The sequence below is a fragment of the Oncorhynchus nerka genome, linkage group LG27, assembly GCF_034236695.1.
Source record: "Oncorhynchus nerka isolate Pitt River linkage group LG27, Oner_Uvic_2.0, whole genome shotgun sequence".
NCBI classification, from domain to species: domain Eukaryota; kingdom Metazoa; phylum Chordata; class Actinopteri; order Salmoniformes; family Salmonidae; genus Oncorhynchus; species Oncorhynchus nerka.
In genome coordinates, this window is record NC_088422.1 from 19,159,978 (window position 1) to 19,177,636 (window position 17,659).

At 45.0% G+C, this 17,659-nt stretch overlaps 1 protein-coding gene across 6 annotated transcripts in view; it reads right to left on the reverse strand.

Moving 5' to 3' along the window:
• Positions 1 to 127: 127 nt before the first annotated feature.
• Positions 128 to 17,659, reverse strand: part of LOC115111166 (myocyte-specific enhancer factor 2C-like) — a 132,184-nt gene continuing 114,652 nt past the window's right edge. For all 6 annotated transcript variants that reach the window (XM_065011429.1, XM_065011427.1, XM_065011428.1 and 3 more), the window contains 4 exons: positions 6,403 to 6,581; positions 4,170 to 4,299; positions 3,247 to 3,385; positions 128 to 2,983 (listed from right to left, as the gene is read on the reverse strand). In XM_065011429.1, coding sequence (XP_064867501.1) covers positions 2,641 to 2,983; positions 3,247 to 3,385; positions 4,170 to 4,299; positions 6,403 to 6,581 — 791 coding nt within the window. In that variant the 3' untranslated portion in view covers positions 128 to 2,640. The remainder of the gene's footprint in view (positions 2,984 to 3,246; positions 3,386 to 4,169; positions 4,300 to 6,402; positions 6,582 to 17,659) is intronic.

The window sequence follows — 17,659 nt, forward strand, 5'->3', positions numbered from 1 at the left end:
TGACACTATATAGTTAGCTATCACCATGTATTAAGAAGGACTTGCAATGGTACTCCAAACCTCTACCCGTTTAACATATAGGAACATTATGAAGTCTGACCGAATTGAAATGGAAATGGGAAACCAATTGTACATTTTGAGTAAATGCTTTTATTGTTTTTGTCAATGCTTGCAATAACCATAAATGAATGTGAAAATAAAAGTTGAATAATATTACAACACAGAAATGCCACTGGCTTTGGTTTCTCCACACATATGCTGCCTGAAATATTATGTTTAAAAATAAAATAATTGTATTGGAAAACAGAAAGAAAGAACAGCATAGGGGCTCTGCCCCCGTTTCTGACTACACAGACTGCATACACACTAACAACATAGTGAACTGGCATGAAATATGCACACAGAAATACCATAACACTTGAGTAACAGCAGACTAGGGAGAGTGAGAGGCAGAGAGAGAGAGAGAGAGATGTGGCTAGTTTCATGTTGTTTTTTAAAAACAAGTTATATTTGTCTGAAATCAACTCTTGCTTTTCCTAAACCAGCATGAACATTAGGGGGAGAGGGGCTGGGTGGAACACTGAGCTGGCCATTGGACTGAGTGGGGTCAAATACAGCACAACACCTCGTGATTAGAGACCACAAAAATACTCAACAGCTCGATCATTTGACACAAATACAAACTATCAAATAAATATTTTAATCTGGACTTATGTGGTGTCCTGCACACAAGGTTGGGTCTCATTGTGATGCTTGGCAAATGATTTGTAGTGAAAACATTAAATAAAACTTTAAAAATATACAAAATAGGTGTGTCAAAGGCCCATCAAAGAGGATGTCGGCGGGTGTTGTAGAATCCTAACGATGAGGATCATGACATAACAAAGATGGGTCACCATGAGTGATATCAAACCTTCATTTTGGATGTCACATCCCACTGGGCAAAAACTGATTGAATCAACGTTGTTTCCACGTCATTTCAACCCAAAGGAAATGTCATCTTTTTTTTCCACCCTTTTGACCTAAATCCAATGACGTGGTGACATGTTTTGTTGATTTCATGTTGAATTCACATTAGTTGACAACTCAACCAAATCTAAATCAAAACTATAACTTGAACTCATGTCTGTGCCCAGTGGGATGTCATCTCCTGCCTGGGCATTAACCCCCTCTTTCAATCCCCACACAGTTTCTTCAAACTTGTTTGAAAGAGGTCTATCTTTATTAATTTACTCATAAACACAGACATGGTCAACTCTGTTTAGCTGCTTTTCAAGGTTAGACTAAATATGCCCCTGAACATCGCTGTCCCAGGCTCAAATAAAACAAAAATAACAAACAACTGCACATAAGAAACTCCACTAAGAAAAAAACAAACATTATTATATATATTTATATATTAGAAAGCTATACACAAGCATGTTAATTTCACAGATTTTTTTTTAAAGAGTCTTAATTTTATCATTATTATATATAATTAGAAATACACGTTTAAAAACAAAACCTCTACAAAGAGAAAACAGTTCAGCAAAGCATGGGTTCTCAGTCTGTTCTCATGGCTTGGTTTGGACGCCCAGTAATTTCATTTCTTGTCGGACTATCCATCTCATTCATATTAGCAAAGCTATCAAAAAACACATTCTGGCTTATAGAAACTACAAAAAGCCTCAAAAATGCTTTGCATTGTATTCCTTTCATATGAAAATATAAGCAAGTGTATCGTACAATTGTTTTTTTATACTGAATATCTAATACAAGACCCATGGTTTCTTGATTACACTAACATGGCTCTTGGGTAAAAGGATGTTCCTATCTATAGGCTCCATATTTGAGGAGGAGCTCTCTGTTTAGCATGGGTTCTCTTCCTGGTTCCTCACATCTACCAATGGGCCTGCGGTAATACCTGTACAATCCTTCAAATGTTGCATATTAGCTTTCATTTTGTGTATGAATAATCTGTAATGTCTGGCAACTTTTGACCCCTCCCCTTTGCCATCTGACCCTCTATTTACATAAATACGTTGAACCTGCAACATGACATCATCTATCGTAACAAACATTTTGTAAGGGAGAACCGCAGAGAAAGGTAGCAATGAAATTGACGCTGTACACATGTATTGGTTGGCCAACTCAAGTGCTAGGCTGTTCACTTAGCAACATATTTCCTCTACTAGTAACTGATTATCACTGAGGAAAGTTATAAGTACTTTTACAAAACAGAGTACCTGACTTTTTTTTGTTTATTTGTTGATATGCATATATGTGCACATAGACACACGTGTAAATTTATATGCATACATTTTTTTCCCACACACGGCACAAGTAATGCATAGTTCCCCACCAAAAATATCCCCTAACCCCATTCCAACCAACCTCCTCCACTGCTTTATAGAACTTCAATATGTATAGCACACATACTCTGCAAAAAGCAAAAAGAAACATTACAGTTAAATATAGAAAAAGGTGACCCCCTTCCTCCAATGAGATAGAGAGAGATAAGAGAGAGAGAGAGATAGAGAGAGCATGGGCTCCGGAGGTGAGTGACGCGTCGCGTGGTGATATCGAGAGTGAGGGTGTCGGGGCATCATGACGTCGCAGCGTGAGCGAGGCTTGAGCGACGGCCAGCACTGGATGTGATAATCATGTGGCCCATCCCTCGGACAGGCGCACGCGTTTGACCGAGGGGCTCTCGCACCCGTCCAGGGCGGGCCGGGACATTCCCAGTGGAGAGTGGAACTCGTTCCTGTGATCGTCGCGGTCGCTGCCCTCGTGGGAGCTGCTGCAGCTACTCAGGCTGTCGACAGGGGAGCGCCCTGAGTCCTGGCGAGACGAGGGGTTCTGTTGCTGCGGGACGCCGTAGCCCCCCGGTGTGCTGCTGGTGCGATCTCTAGGAGGAGAAACAGGTTCGGACTTGATGTGCAGGCTTTGAGCAGAAGGCAGGGAGAGATTTGAATTGTGACATAAGTGATTGCTATTGCAATTTCTGTTGGAAGGAAAGGAAAACAAACACAAGGGGTTAAAGAGTAAGGAATCATGATCATACAGTTTCCACATCCATATCTCATGTCTGGTCACAATATTTCAACATTTCAATTCTCAATATGTATCAGTATTTTCATGCTAGTTTCCCTAACAAACTTAATTTCACGATCCATCCCTCCTCTCTTTGATCTGTCTGCTACCTGTGTAGAGAGCCTTGTAGAATAGATATTGTACATATTATTGTGTGTATCCCACTGTACTTACCCTAGCTGACTGAGGGCAGAGTGCTGCTGCATGTTCTGGAGGTGTTGCTGTTGCCATCCGCTCATGGAGCCCAGGTGGAGGGAGCTACCACTGTTAAAGCCGGACAGGGAGGACAGGTCTGCACTGCTCAGCGAGTATTCTACACACACAGACAGAGAGAGAGAGAGAACCAGTCAAAACCAGTTCAGGCCAGTTCAAACCAGTTGGAAAAGCACATTAGTTTGGAATTCTGGCTACTGAAGTGAGAAGTATAACAGTAATTCTCCTGCTGTGCCAATACAGGTGCCACTGAACACAGCGTTAGTGGGGAGAGAGTGATGCAGTGAGGAATATAGGTTGTGTGTGAACAGCACCACCTGTTGTTACGTTAGTGTAATGACATGTGTGTTTACCATCTCATGATGAAACCATGTTTCAGGGCCACAGACTATTGATGGGTGATTTTGCATAAAAAGCTATATTTATTCGATCATGCTTATATTCACTATGATGTTTGTGAAGTCCTGTAAAACTGCCTATCATATAAAATCGATGAAAATCAAATCAATAATCAAATCCAAATGTAAATGGTGAGGCGTGTGTGTATAGGTCACTTTCTAAACTCATTGAAACTCTGCAAGTAGTAACAAACACACACATAAACATGTTTGTGACAAAGACTGTGTGTGCATGTATGCATATACAGTATGTGTGTGTGTGTGTGTGTGTGTCTGTGTGTGTGTGTATGTATGTATATACGTATGCATGTATGCATGTATGTATGTATGTATGTATGTATGTATGTATGTATGTATGTATGTATGTATGTGTGTGTGTGTGTGTGTGTGTGTGTGTGTGTGTGTGTGTGTGTGTGTGTGTGTGTGTGTGTGTGTGTGTGTGTGTGTGTCTATGTGTATAACAGGTATAGAAGCAGTGGTACCTACCAGTACCGTATGAAGTGGACATGGCTGATGGGTAACCGCCCATTCCTTGCCCAGGTAGGGTGGGCGTTGCTACTGAAACCACAGGGGTGGCCAATGACTGTGCAGACTGGGAGTTGTTTATTCTCTGGTTCTATGAGACGGACAGAAACAGAGAGAGATGGAATAACATGAGCGCCATCACAAATAAAGTCAGCACCAGAAAAAAAGAGAATAAAAAATAGGCCTTGTTTTTTTTGCTCCGCAGATGCTAGAAGAATGAACAACATGCCAGCTTCTTGGAAATTAATCACTTGCATTGCGGCACAGCTGAACCCTGCCAACCCTATCATTTACCACCCCTTCTGAGTTCCCGCCGTCGCTATAGTAACCCTGCTGGTCTCCACGGCAACAGAAACAGCTGGGAGAGGCTCTTTATTGTGGCGGGGTGTGGCACAGAAATGATGGCGGTTTGATGCCATATAAAATTGTTCCCATTGTTGCCTTTCATTCCCTGGTTCTGAGAGAGGGGAAACATGCATGCTAAGATGACATGCAACGCCTCTGAATAAGACATGGAAGGAAGGGAAGGGTGGAGGAGATGACAGGGTGCAATGATTCACAAATACCACTAGGTGTCACCTGGGCCCTGGCTAAACATCTTCAACCCCTACATGTACTGCAGCGGATTGGTTGAGGTGGAAGTTGCCCCTATGTGGACATCTGGGTCATCTTACCCTGTATTTTAATGCTAACCTTCACCACCTAAACATTTGATTTGATTTGATAATGACTGGTCTCCCTTCTATCTAACTCAGGATGATGGATGACATCTGTGTTTGGTGTTATTATTATTATTATTTTTGTTTACTAATTTTCAAGTGACAGGCCCACTTACCAATAGCAGATCGACAAACTCAGACTGACGGGGAGGGCGATACATTCTGATTAGTTTCATTGGATGGAGGAAGCGGTCGGGTTTGGCTCTAAGGATGGAACTGCTCTAGGAGTGAAGCGACTAAACAGGAGCTCATTTGAAACGGAAATGTACTATTACTACTGTACTACACTAACAGTCTATCTTGTTAAAATCCTAACCTATGACAGCACATGTATGGGACAGTTACAGCCCCTGAAGGACAGTTACACCCACTAAAGAACAGTTACAGCCCCTAAAGGACAGTTACAGCCCCTGAAGGACAGTTACAGCCACTAAAGGACAGCTACACCCACTAAAGAACAGTTACAGCCCTTGAAGGACAGTTACAGCCCCTAAAGGACAGTTACAGCCACTGAAGGACAGTTACACCCACTAAAGGACAGCTACACCCACTAAAGAACAGTTACAGCCCCTGAAGGACAGTTACACCCACTAAAGGACAGCTACAGCCACTGAAGGACAGTTACAGCCACTGAAGGACAGTTACACCCACTGAAGGACAGTTCCAGCCCCTGAAGGACAGTTACACCCACTAAAGGACAGTTACACCCACTAAAGGACAGCTACAGACACTGAAGGACAGTTACACCCACTGAAGGACAGCTACACCTGCTGAAGGACAGCTACAGCCACTGAAGGACAGTTACACCCACTAAAGAACAGTTGCAGCTCCTGAAGGACAGTTACACCCACTAAAGGACAGTTACACCCACTAAAGGACAGCTACAGACACTGAAGGACAGTTACACCCACTGAAGGACAGCTACACCTGCTGAAGGACAGCTACAGCCACTGAATGACAGTTACACCCACTAAAGGACAGTTACAGCCACTAAATGACAGTTACAGCCACTGAAGGACAGTTAAACCCACTTAAGGACAGTTACACCCACTAAAGGACAGTTACAGCCACTGAAGGACAGTTACACCCACTAAAGGACAGTTCCAGCCCCTGAAGGACAGTTCCACCCACTGAAGGACAGTTCCACCCACTGAAGGACAGTTACAGCCACTGAAGGACAGTTACCGCCACTGAAGGACAGTTACAGCCACTGAAGGACAGCTACAGCCACTGAAGGACAGTTACAGCCACTGAAGGACAGTTACAGCCACTGAAGGACAGTTACAGCCACTGAAGACAAACACTCAAAAAGACGATAGAAACACACAGAGAGGATATCAACTGAGAGGACATAAGAAAAAGACAAAGGAAAAAAGGAAGGATGGGATCAGGACTGAGACTGGGACTAGGACTGAGAGTGGGAGTGGGACTGGGACTGGGACTGGGACTAGGGGTGAAGTGATTGAGCGACTCACGATGGAGGGCATGTTGTTCTTGACTCCAGGGGGGACAAGCACCCGCAGGTCAGGCTTGCGGTTGCTGTTCATTCCCAGGTTCATGGTCGGGGGAGACTTGGCCTGCATGCTCTTGTTCATGCTGCCCGGAGAGACCAGTAGACCAGGCGAGTTACGGTGGTGGTTCCCGTAGCCATTGCCTTAAGAAGGGAGAGGGAGAGAAGAGACGGAGAGAAGAGAGGGAGAGGAGCTATTAATTATACTGTTCAAAATAGCTCTATTAGTGTATCCTACATATTGTTCTCAGACCACAGTAGCATGTTGTACTAAGGAAACCATTACTTCTACAAATATTAAAATTCTTCAACTAGAAGAGGGGCAGAGAAGCCACTGTCCTAGAGCCAGAGAGTGGTCACTTTCACCCAGTGATTCCAATAACTCACCTAGTGATTCCAATAACTCACCCAGTGATTCCAATAACTCACCCAGTGATTCCAATAACTCACCTAGTGATTCCAATAACTCACCCAGTGATTCCAATAACTCACCTAGTGATTCCAATAACTCACCCAGTGATTCCAATAACTCACCTAGTGATTTCAATAACTCACCCAGTGATTCCAATAACTCACCCAGTGATTCCAATAACTCACCCAGTGATTCCAATAACTCACCCAGTGATTCCAATAACTCACCCAGTGATTCCAATAACTCACCCAGTGATTCCAATAACTCACCCAGTGATTCCAATAACTCACCTAGTGATTCCAATAACTCACCCAGTAATTCCAATAACTCACCCAGTGATTCCAATAACTCACCCAGTGATCCCAATAACTCACCCAGTGATTCCAATAACTCATCCAGTGATTCCAATAACTCACCCAGTGATTCCAATAACTCACCCAGTGATCCCAATAACTCACCCAGTGATTCCAATAACTCACCCAGTGATTCCAATAACTCACCCAGTGATTCCAATAACTCACCCAGTGATTCCAATAACTCACACAATTGTTTGATGTCTCAGAGGAATGTCTCTTTTGCCGCTGTCACTACCATTTACCCTGCATCTAGCCAGTGAGAGTCAGTGAGATGTGTAAAAATATTGAATTAGGGCCTTGGAGACCACAGTGGGACAGGGCCCATCATTTGTCCATCAGCGCTAAACATGTGTTGCCTCTTCCAGACAAAGACCCTGCCCTGGGACAGACTGACTGCAGGACTGAGTTTGGCACCCATGCCAAATACATACCAGTGGGGCACCCTCCCAGCAACACCCCATTAAAAACAAGAGAGAGTGAGCAGTGTGTAAGCTTTGTTTCCATCCCAATCCCACAGCCTCTTCCTATGGGTAGAACACCAAGAGCTGTATGGATATGTCCCACTTGAAAGAGGGGCAGGAATGATATATTTGACATAAATTCATTTCCTAATCATACTCTAGGGGAAAATGAGTCGCAGATGACTTCCTGGGCAATTTCCTCCTGCTGATCTCTGTTTCATTTCAGAGTTTTGTTGTTTGGACGAAAGTGCAATTTTAACAACCTGAATAGTAAAAGACGGCTAGTGGTAAATGAAAATTAGTCTGTCTAACAGAATTAGAAAAACATGTATGTATGTATGTGTGTGTGTGTGTGTGTGTGTGTGTGTATGTGTGTGTGTGTGTGTGTGTGTGTGTGTGCGCGTCCGTGCGTGCGTGCGTGTGTGTGTGTGCGTGCGTGTGTGTGTGTGCGTGCGTGCGTGTGTGTGTGTGCGTGCGTGCATGCTTGAGTTACTATTTGTGTGCATGTCTGCATGCTCGTGTCCCTCTGTGTAAGATTGTGTTAGTATAGTCTCAGTGTGTGTGTGTGTGTGTGTGTGTGTGTGTGTGTGTGCATGTCTGCATGCCCGTGTGTAAGATTGTGTTAGTATAGTCTCAGTGTTTGTGTGTGTGTGTGTCAAATAGTATTTGTCTAAGTTGTGTGACTTTCAATATGATGAATTATTTATTGTGTTGGTGCATGACAGCGTACGTGTACACAGAGCATGTGTATGGATGCACGTGTGGCTTTTGTATGGGAGCCTCTCCTAGTGCCACTCCATCCAGCTGCATCATCAGCTCTGCCTGCCTCGCTCTCGCTCTCATCCTCATGGAGGGACCATTGTACTGTGGAGAGGGCCCATGTGGAGAGACATGAATGAGAACACACTCTTGCCACTCAATCTCAATGACGCTCTCTGTACACCCAGATCATTTAGTGAATCAAAATAGTTCTAGAGGTTCTAGAAAATATCAGAGAATTACATGTAAAAAAGCTGAGACTGTTCAAAACTTTACCAACTAAAAAACTTAAAGACAGCTACAGATGTTCAAAAACCCAAGCCCATGGAGAAGATAAGGTTTATTGGTTGTGTGATTAAAAGTGGCATATCCGGTTCAAGAGCATGACCTTTCTGTGAGAAAGAGAGCCCTTCGGAATGGTGAAAGAGAGAGAGCGAGAGAGAGACTTGCAATGTTACTGTACAGCCAAGCTGAGCGTAAAGTGAGGAGGGGATTTCAGGCTGCCATTTTAGGACAACAGCTCTGACTCAAAATAGAGACACTGGCTATAGCACAAAAGATGGGCTTTATTGCCTAAGACAGGCAATGGACAGGTGATAAGGATGCCAAAGGTTCCATAAAGCTGCCAGTGACTTAGGTTGAGCTTAACTGAAGACACTTGGAGCTGCTAGCAACATGGCTACAGAGAGGCTAATGCAATAGCTAGCATCTGACTACAGACACAGTAGAGCAGCTCTGTGAGTCTGATACATGATCACCACTGACACTGACAGTCAAACTGGAAGCGAGCGTTTTGAGGAAGTACCAAAATGAACAGTCGCTGCCCAGATAAGAATCAGCGTCTCTGCTGTATAAAAACAACAATATCACATCTGAAGTGGATATATAAAGGTATTCCTGTATGTAGATTAGGCCTGGGGCCTTGCTTGGGCTGAGGGATGCCAAACTGTTGCAGTACGCTAACACACTGGCTGCTTTTTGGGCCTCACACACAGACACACAGACGGCTGGTGTGATTCAACTCATCTATAGTTAACTGTTACTGAACCATTTCTGATGTCCTGTCGTGGTCTAATGGGTGAGCTCCATTTCCACTTTCCATATGCAGGCTCTTCTGTTGAGGTTGGGCCTAATGTGCATTCAAATCTGAATCCACCATCTGAAGTAACGTGTGTCACGCTATCTAGCTAACTAACAGCTTCCACTGTATCTACGTAGGCTACGGACAAAAATACAGGAACCATTTAGCTATTTTTTGTAAGAATACTGTAGGTCTTGTGTCTTCGTCTCAATGCGCTTGTTTTGGAAGACTCTGCAAACCAGCATAGACCAGCATACGTTTCAAGGTAGTACATGATGATATTTTCTGGTACATGTTGGTCTATGATGGTCGGTGCTGGTTGGATGCTGGTTAAGCTGGTCTGACCAGCATGGTGGTTACCATCCTTCACTGTGTTTTGGACACGGGTAATAAAATCAAATGAAATCAAGAGTAAAAAAATAACACAATAACTAGTGATCAGCCTTTGCTGTGTTTTGGACACTGGTGACCAGCTTTCACTGTGTTTCAGACACATACCAGTTTAGACTGTTCTGTGCTGGTCCAGCATGGTCTAGCTGGTCAAGTTGGTCTGACCACAACCATTATTATCATATTTCCCAGCAGGCTCTATTGCAGTTTATTTTTAGAATGTTTTTTTGCAATATCTTTTTTTGTTTCTTATGTTTTTGAATGTACATAGGTTTATTAATTAAACTTATGCTACACCAAGATAAGCAACATACATTTTTCTAAACTAATCCAATCTGTTAGTTGGACTGAAATGATTGTTCCAGTTTCGATGGTTTTGGTAGTCTCATTTATTCATCTGTCTAACCCTGGCAGTCATTCTGAATGCATGTTGTTGGAAAAGTAAAGTTCCCATTGTTGGATATCCCCACCCTGGCAGGATTTCAATAGTAAATTAACATCACTCTGCAAGCCAGCATGATATGACTTGAAGGCTGGTCACCAGCAAAAACACAGCGAAGGCTGGTCACCAGGAAAACACAGTGAAGGCTGGTCACCAGCAAAAACACAGCGAAGGCTGGTCACCAGAAAAAACACAGCGAAGGCTGGTCACCAGCAAAAACACAGCGAAGGCTGGTAACCAGCAAAACCACAGTGAAGACTGGTCACTATGAAAACACAGTGAATGAACCAAGAAAACACAACAAAGTCTGGTCATCACAAAAACAGAGCAAAGGCTGGTCACCACGAAAACACAGTAAAGGCTGGCTACCAGCAAAAACAGAGGCGAAGGCTGGTCACCACGAAAACACAGCAAAAGCTGGCTACCAGCAAAAACTCAGCGAAGGCTGGTCACCATCAAAAACACAGTGAAGGCTGGTCACCATGAAAACACAGCGAAGGCTGGTCACCATCAAAAACTCAGCGAAGGCTGGTCACCATCAAAAACTCATCGAAGGCTGGTCACCATGAAAACACAGCGAAGGCTGGTCTCCAGCAAAAACTCAGCGAAGGCTGGTCACCAGCAAAAACACAGCGAAGGCTGGTCACCAGCAAAATCACAGCGAAGGCTGGTCACCAGCAAAATCACAGCGAAGGCTGGTCACCAGCAAAAACACAGTGAAGACTGGTCACCAGCAAAAACACAACGAAGGCTGGTCACCAGCAAAAACACAACGAAGGCTGGCTACCAAAAACACAGCAACATTTGTTTACCAGCAAAAACAGGACGAAGGAACCAGAAAACTCAGCGAAGGCTGGTCACCAGCAAAAACACAGCGAAGGCTGGTCACCAGCAAAAACACAGCGAAGGCTGGTCACCAGCAAAAACTCAGCGAAGGTTGGCTACCAAAAACACAGCAAAATCTGTTTACCAGCAAAAACAGGACGAAGGAACCATGAAAACACAGCGAAGGCTGGTCACCAGCAAAAACACAGCAAAAGCTGTTTACCAGAAAAAACAGGACAAAGGAACCATGAAAACTCAGTGAAGGCTGGTCACCAGCAAAAACACAGTGAAGACTGGTCACCAGCAAAAAACAAAACGAAGGCTGGTCACCAACAAAAACACAGCGAAGACTGGTCACTATGAAAACACAGCGAATGAACCACGAAAACACAACGAAGTCTGGTTATCACAAAAACAGGACGGAGGAACCACGAAAACACAGCGAAGGCTGGTCACCAGCAAAAACACAGCGAAGGCTGGTCACCAGCAAAAACACAGCGAAGGCTGGTCACCAGCAAAAACACAGCAAATGCTGTTTACCAGCAAAAATAGGACGAAGGAACCATGAAAACACAACGAAGGCTGGTCACCAGCAAAAACACAGTGAAGACTGGTCACTATGAAAACACAGTGAATGAACCAAGAAAACACAACAAAGTCTGGTCATCACAAAAACAGAGCAAAGGCTGGTCACCACGAAAACACAGTAAAGACTGGCTACCAGCAAAAACAGAGGCGAAGGCTGGTCACCACGAAAACACAGCGAAGGCTGGTCACCATCAAAAACTCAGCGAAGGCTGGTCACCATCAAAAACTCATCGAAGGCTGGTCACCATGAAAACACAGCGAAGGCTGGTCTCCAGCAAAAACTCAGCGAAGGCTGGTCACCAGCAAAAACACAGCGAAGGCTGGTCACCAGCAAAATCACAGCGAAGGCTGGTCACCAGCAAAATCACAGCGAAGGCTGGTCACCTGCAAAAACACAGTGAAGACTGGTCACCAGCAAAAACACAACGAAGGCTGGTCACCAGCAAAAACACAACGAAGGCTGGCTACCAAAAACACAGCAACATTTGTTTACCAGCAAAAACAGGACGAAGGAACCAGAAAACTCAGCGAAGGCTGGTCACCAGCAAAAACACAGCGAAGGCTGGTCACCAGCAAAAACACAGCGAAGGCTGGTCACCAGCAAAAACTCAGCGAAGGTTGGCTACCAAAAACACAGCAAAATCTGTTTACCAGCAAAAACAGGACGAAGGAACCATGAAAACACAGCGAAGGCTGGTCACCAGCAAAAACACAGCAAAAGCTGTTTACCAGAAAAAACAGGACAAAGGAACCATGAAAACTCAGTGAAGGCTGGTCACCAGCAAAAACACAGTGAAGACTGGTCACCAGCAAAAAACAAAACGAAGGCTGGTCACCAGCAAAAACACAGCGAAGACTGGTCACTATGAAAACACAGTGAATGAACCAAGAAAACACAACAAAGTCTGGTCATCACAAAAACAGAGCAAAGGCTGGTCACCACGAAAACACAGTAAAGGCTGGCTACCAGCAAAAACAGAGGCGAAGGCTGGTCACCACGAAAACACAGCAAAAGCTGGCTACCAGCAAAAACTCAGCGAAGGCTGGTCACCATCAAAAACACAGTGAAGGCTGGTCACCATGAAAACACAGCGAAGGCTGGTCACCATCAAAAACTCAGCGAAGGCTGGTCACCATCAAAAACTCATCGAAGGCTGGTCACCATGAAAACACAGCGAAGGCTGGTCTCCAGCAAAAACTCAGCGAAGGCTGGTCACCAGCAAAAACACAGCGAAGGCTGGTCACCAGCAAAATCACAGCGAAGGCTGGTCACCAGCAAAATCACAGCGAAGGCTGGTCACCAGCAAAAACACAGTGAAGACTGGTCACCAGCAAAAACACAACGAAGGCTGGTCACCAGCAAAAACACAACGAAGGCTGGCTACCAAAAACACAGCAACATTTGTTTACCAGCAAAAACAGGACGAAGGAACCAGAAAACTCAGCGAAGGCTGGTCACCAGCAAAAACACAGCGAAGGCTGGTCACCAGCAAAAACACAGCGAAGGCTGGTCACCAGCAAAAACTCAGCGAAGGTTGGCTACCAAAAACACAGCAAAATCTGTTTACCAGCAAAAACAGGACGAAGGAACCATGAAAACACAGCGAAGGCTGGTCACCAGCAAAAACACAGCAAAAGCTGTTTACCAGAAAAAACAGGACAAAGGAACCATGAAAACTCAGTGAAGGCTGGTCACCAGCAAAAACACAGTGAAGACTGGTCACCAGCAAAAAACAAAACGAAGGCTGGTCACCAACAAAAACACAGCGAAGACTGGTCACTATGAAAACACAGCGAATGAACCACGAAAACACAACGAAGTCTGGTTATCACAAAAACAGGACGGAGGAACCACGAAAACACAGCGAAGGCTGGTCACCAGCAAAAACACAGCGAAGGCTGGTCACCAGCAAAAACACAGCGAAGGCTGGTCACCAGCAAAAACACAGCAAATGCTGTTTACCAGCAAAAATAGGACGAAGGAACCATGAAAACACAACGAAGGCTGGTCACCAGCAAAAACACAGTGAAGACTGGTCACTATGAAAACACAGTGAATGAACCAAGAAAACACAACAAAGTCTGGTCATCACAAAAACAGAGCAAAGGCTGGTCACCACGAAAACACAGTAAAGACTGGCTACCAGCAAAAACAGAGGCGAAGGCTGGTCACCACGAAAACACAGCGAAGGCTGGTCACCATCAAAAACTCAGCGAAGGCTGGTCACCATCAAAAACTCATCGAAGGCTGGTCACCATGAAAACACAGCGAAGGCTGGTCTCCAGCAAAAACTCAGCGAAGGCTGGTCACCAGCAAAAACACAGCGAAGGCTGGTCACCAGCAAAATCACAGCGAAGGCTGGTCACCAGCAAAATCACAGCGAAGGCTGGTCACCTGCAAAAACACAGTGAAGACTGGTCACCAGCAAAAACACAACGAAGGCTGGTCACCAACAAAAACACAACGAAGGCTGGCTACCAAAAACACAGCAACATTTGTTTACCAGCAAAAACAGGACGAAGGAACCAGAAAACTCAGCGAAGGCTGGTCACCAGCAAAAACACAGCGAAGGCTGGTCACCAGCAAAAACACAGCGAAGGCTGGTCACCAGCAAAAACTCAGCGAAGGTTGGCTACCAAAAACACAGCAAAATCTGTTTACCAGCAAAAACAGGACGAAGGAACCATGAAAACACAGCGAAGGCTGGTCACCAGCAAAAACACAGCAAAAGCTGTTTACCAGAAAAAACAGGACAAAGGAACCATGAAAACTCAGTGAAGGCTGGTCACCAGCAAAAACACAGTGAAGACTGGTCACCAGCAAAAAACAAAACGAAGGCTGGTCACCAGCAAAAACACAGCGAAGACTGGTCACTATGAAAACACAGCGAATGAACCACGAAAACACAACGAAGTCTGGTTATCACAAAAACAGGACGGAGGAACCACGAAAACACAGTGAAGGCTGGTCACCAGCAAAAACACAGCGAAGGCTGGTCACCAGCAAAAACACAGCGAAGGCTGGTCACCAGCAAAAACACAGCAAATGCTGTTTACCAGCAAAAATAGGACGAAGGAACCATGAAAACACAACGAAGGCTGGTCACCAGCAAAAACACAGTGAAGACTGGTCACTATGAAAAGACAGTGAATGAACCAAGAAAACACAACAAAGTCTGGTCATCACAAAAACAGAGCAAAGGCTGGTCACCACGAAAACACAGTAAAGACTGGCTACCAGCAAAAACAGAGGCGAAGGCTGGTCACCACGAAAACACAGTGAAGGCTGGTCACCATGAAAACACAGCGAAGGCTGGTCACCATCAAAAACTCAGCGAAGACTGGTCACCATCAAAAACTCATCGAAGGCTGGTCACCAGCAAAAACACAGCGAAGGCTGGTCACCAGCAAAATCACAGCGAAGGCTGGTCACCAGCAAAAACACAGTGAAGACTGGTCACCAGCAAAAACACAACGAAGGCTGGTCACCAGCAAAAACACAGCGAAGACTGGTCACTATGAAAACACAGCGAATGAACCATGAAAACACAACAAAGTCTGGTCATCACAAAAACAGGACGGAGGAACCACAAAAACTCAGCGAAGGCTGGTCACCAGCAAAAACACAGCGAAGGCTGGTCACCAGCAAAAACACAGCGAAGGCTGGTCACCAGCAAAAACACAGCGAAGGCTGGTCACCAGCAAAAACTCAGCGAAGTTTGGCTACCAAAAACACAGCAAAATCTGTTTACCAGCAAAAACAGGACGAAGGAACCATGAAAACACAGCGAAGGCTGGTCACCAGCAAAAACACAGCAAAAGCTGTTTACCAGAAAAAAACAGGACAAAGGAACCATGAAAACTCAGTGAAGGCTGGTCACCAGCAAAAACACAGTGAAGACTGGTCACCAGCAAAAAACAAAACGAAGGCTGGTCACCAGCAAAAACACAGCGAAGACTGGTCACTATGAAAACACAGCGAATGAACCACGAAAACACAACAAAGTCTGGTCATCACAAAAACAGAGTGAAGGCTGGTCACCATGAAAACACAGTGAAGGCTGGTCACCAACAAAAACAGAGGCGAAGGCTGGTCACCACGAAAACACAGCAAAGGCTGGCTACCAGCAAAAACTCAGCGAAGGCTGGTCACCATCAAAAACACAGCGAAGTCTGGTCACCATGAAAACACAGCGAAGGCTGGTAACCAGCAAAACCACAGCGAAGACTGGTCACCAGAAAAAACTCAGTGAAGGCTGGTCACCAGCAAAAACACAGCAAAAGCTGTTTGCCACAAAAACAGGACGAAGGAACCATGAAAACACAGCGAAGGCTGGTCACCACGAAAAAAGGACGAAGGAACCACGAAAATACAACGAAGGCTGGTCACCAGCAAAACCAGCAGCTATGCTGGACCAGCCTTTGCTGGCCTTTGCTGGCCTATGCTGGTCTATGTTGGTCTATGCTGGTCTATGCTGGTCTATGCTGGTCTATGCTGGTCTATGCTGGTCTTTACAGCAGGGGGAAAGGACAGAGTGGATCAATGCATCTGTAGAGCTGTTCCAGGGTCTAGTGTGTGTGTGTGTGTGTGTGTGTGTGTGTGTGTGTGTGTGTGTGTGTATGTGTGTGTGTGTGTGTGTGTGGGTGTGTGTGTGTGTGTTTGTGTGTGTGTGTGTGTGTTTGTGTGTGTGTGTGTGTGTGTGTGTGTGTGTGTGTGTGTGTGTGTGTGTGCGTGCGTGTGTGTGTGTGACCTGTGGAGATGTGTGAGTGATTGAGGCGAGAGGTGACAGGAGCTGGTTAATTCTCCTACGCAGTGAAGCAAGCAGGCAGCAGAGCAGAGATCAGAACGCTGCTGACAGCTACATAAATACACAAATAGAGGTAGGAGGTGTTCACAAGCTGGGACTGGGACACCCTTCATCAGACGGCTCTCTCTCTCTCTCTGTCTTTCTCTCTCTCCTTCTCTCCATCTAACTAACTCACTTTCCTCAGCTAGCGAAGGGGTTGACAGACACTCACATAGATATGCGAAAACACAAACACACATATAGACATGCATAACCACACACACGCACACATACACGACACAAACACACGACACGTACAGCCCTGCCACAACGGTTCTACAGTAAGGACGTCACAACTCGACCTTCCAGTATCAAACTGTATCATGTGTCACTTATCAATCAAATCTGTCTAGCGATGCTGGCAGCCGTGGCATGAGTGGCACATGGGGCTGTGTGTGTATGTCTGGACAAGGGGCATTTCACAAGAAAATAAAATGTCTGCAGCAGCGAACACCAGGCTGAAACACTCACCACTGACAGACAGCTTATCAAAAGAGAAGTGAAAAAATGACGTCAGCGGCCAGCCACCTCACATTGAGTCACAGACAACCCACTGGGCACAGATGTCAGTTCAATGTCTAGTTTTGATTTACATTAGGTTGAGTTGTCAACTAATGTGAATTCAATGTGAAATCAACAACAACAAAAATCACCATGTCATTGTATTAAAATGAGAAACTAGGTGGAAGACAATACGACCTGCCCTTACGTTGATGACATTTTGCGAATCCAATGAGTTATCTACGTTGATTCAACATCATCACAGAGATTTTTGCGGTTGAAATGATGTGGAAACAATATTGATTCAACCAGTTTTTGCCCAGTGGGAACCCAGAACATCATTAAAACCTATGACCAGCTTCAGAGAACGCTTCCATCTGTGTCTGTCCCTGTTTCTCTACTGCAAACTTGCATGGCTGAATATTAATCATGGGGCTTTCCCCCAGCTGTAGGATTTAAGAAAGACTTGAATGGAATCTTTTTAAGTTCCACATGATTCTCTCTCCACGTTGTAGTTCTACAGCGGCCAGCCGAGCCGGGTCCTCACAGAGCGCCTCTGT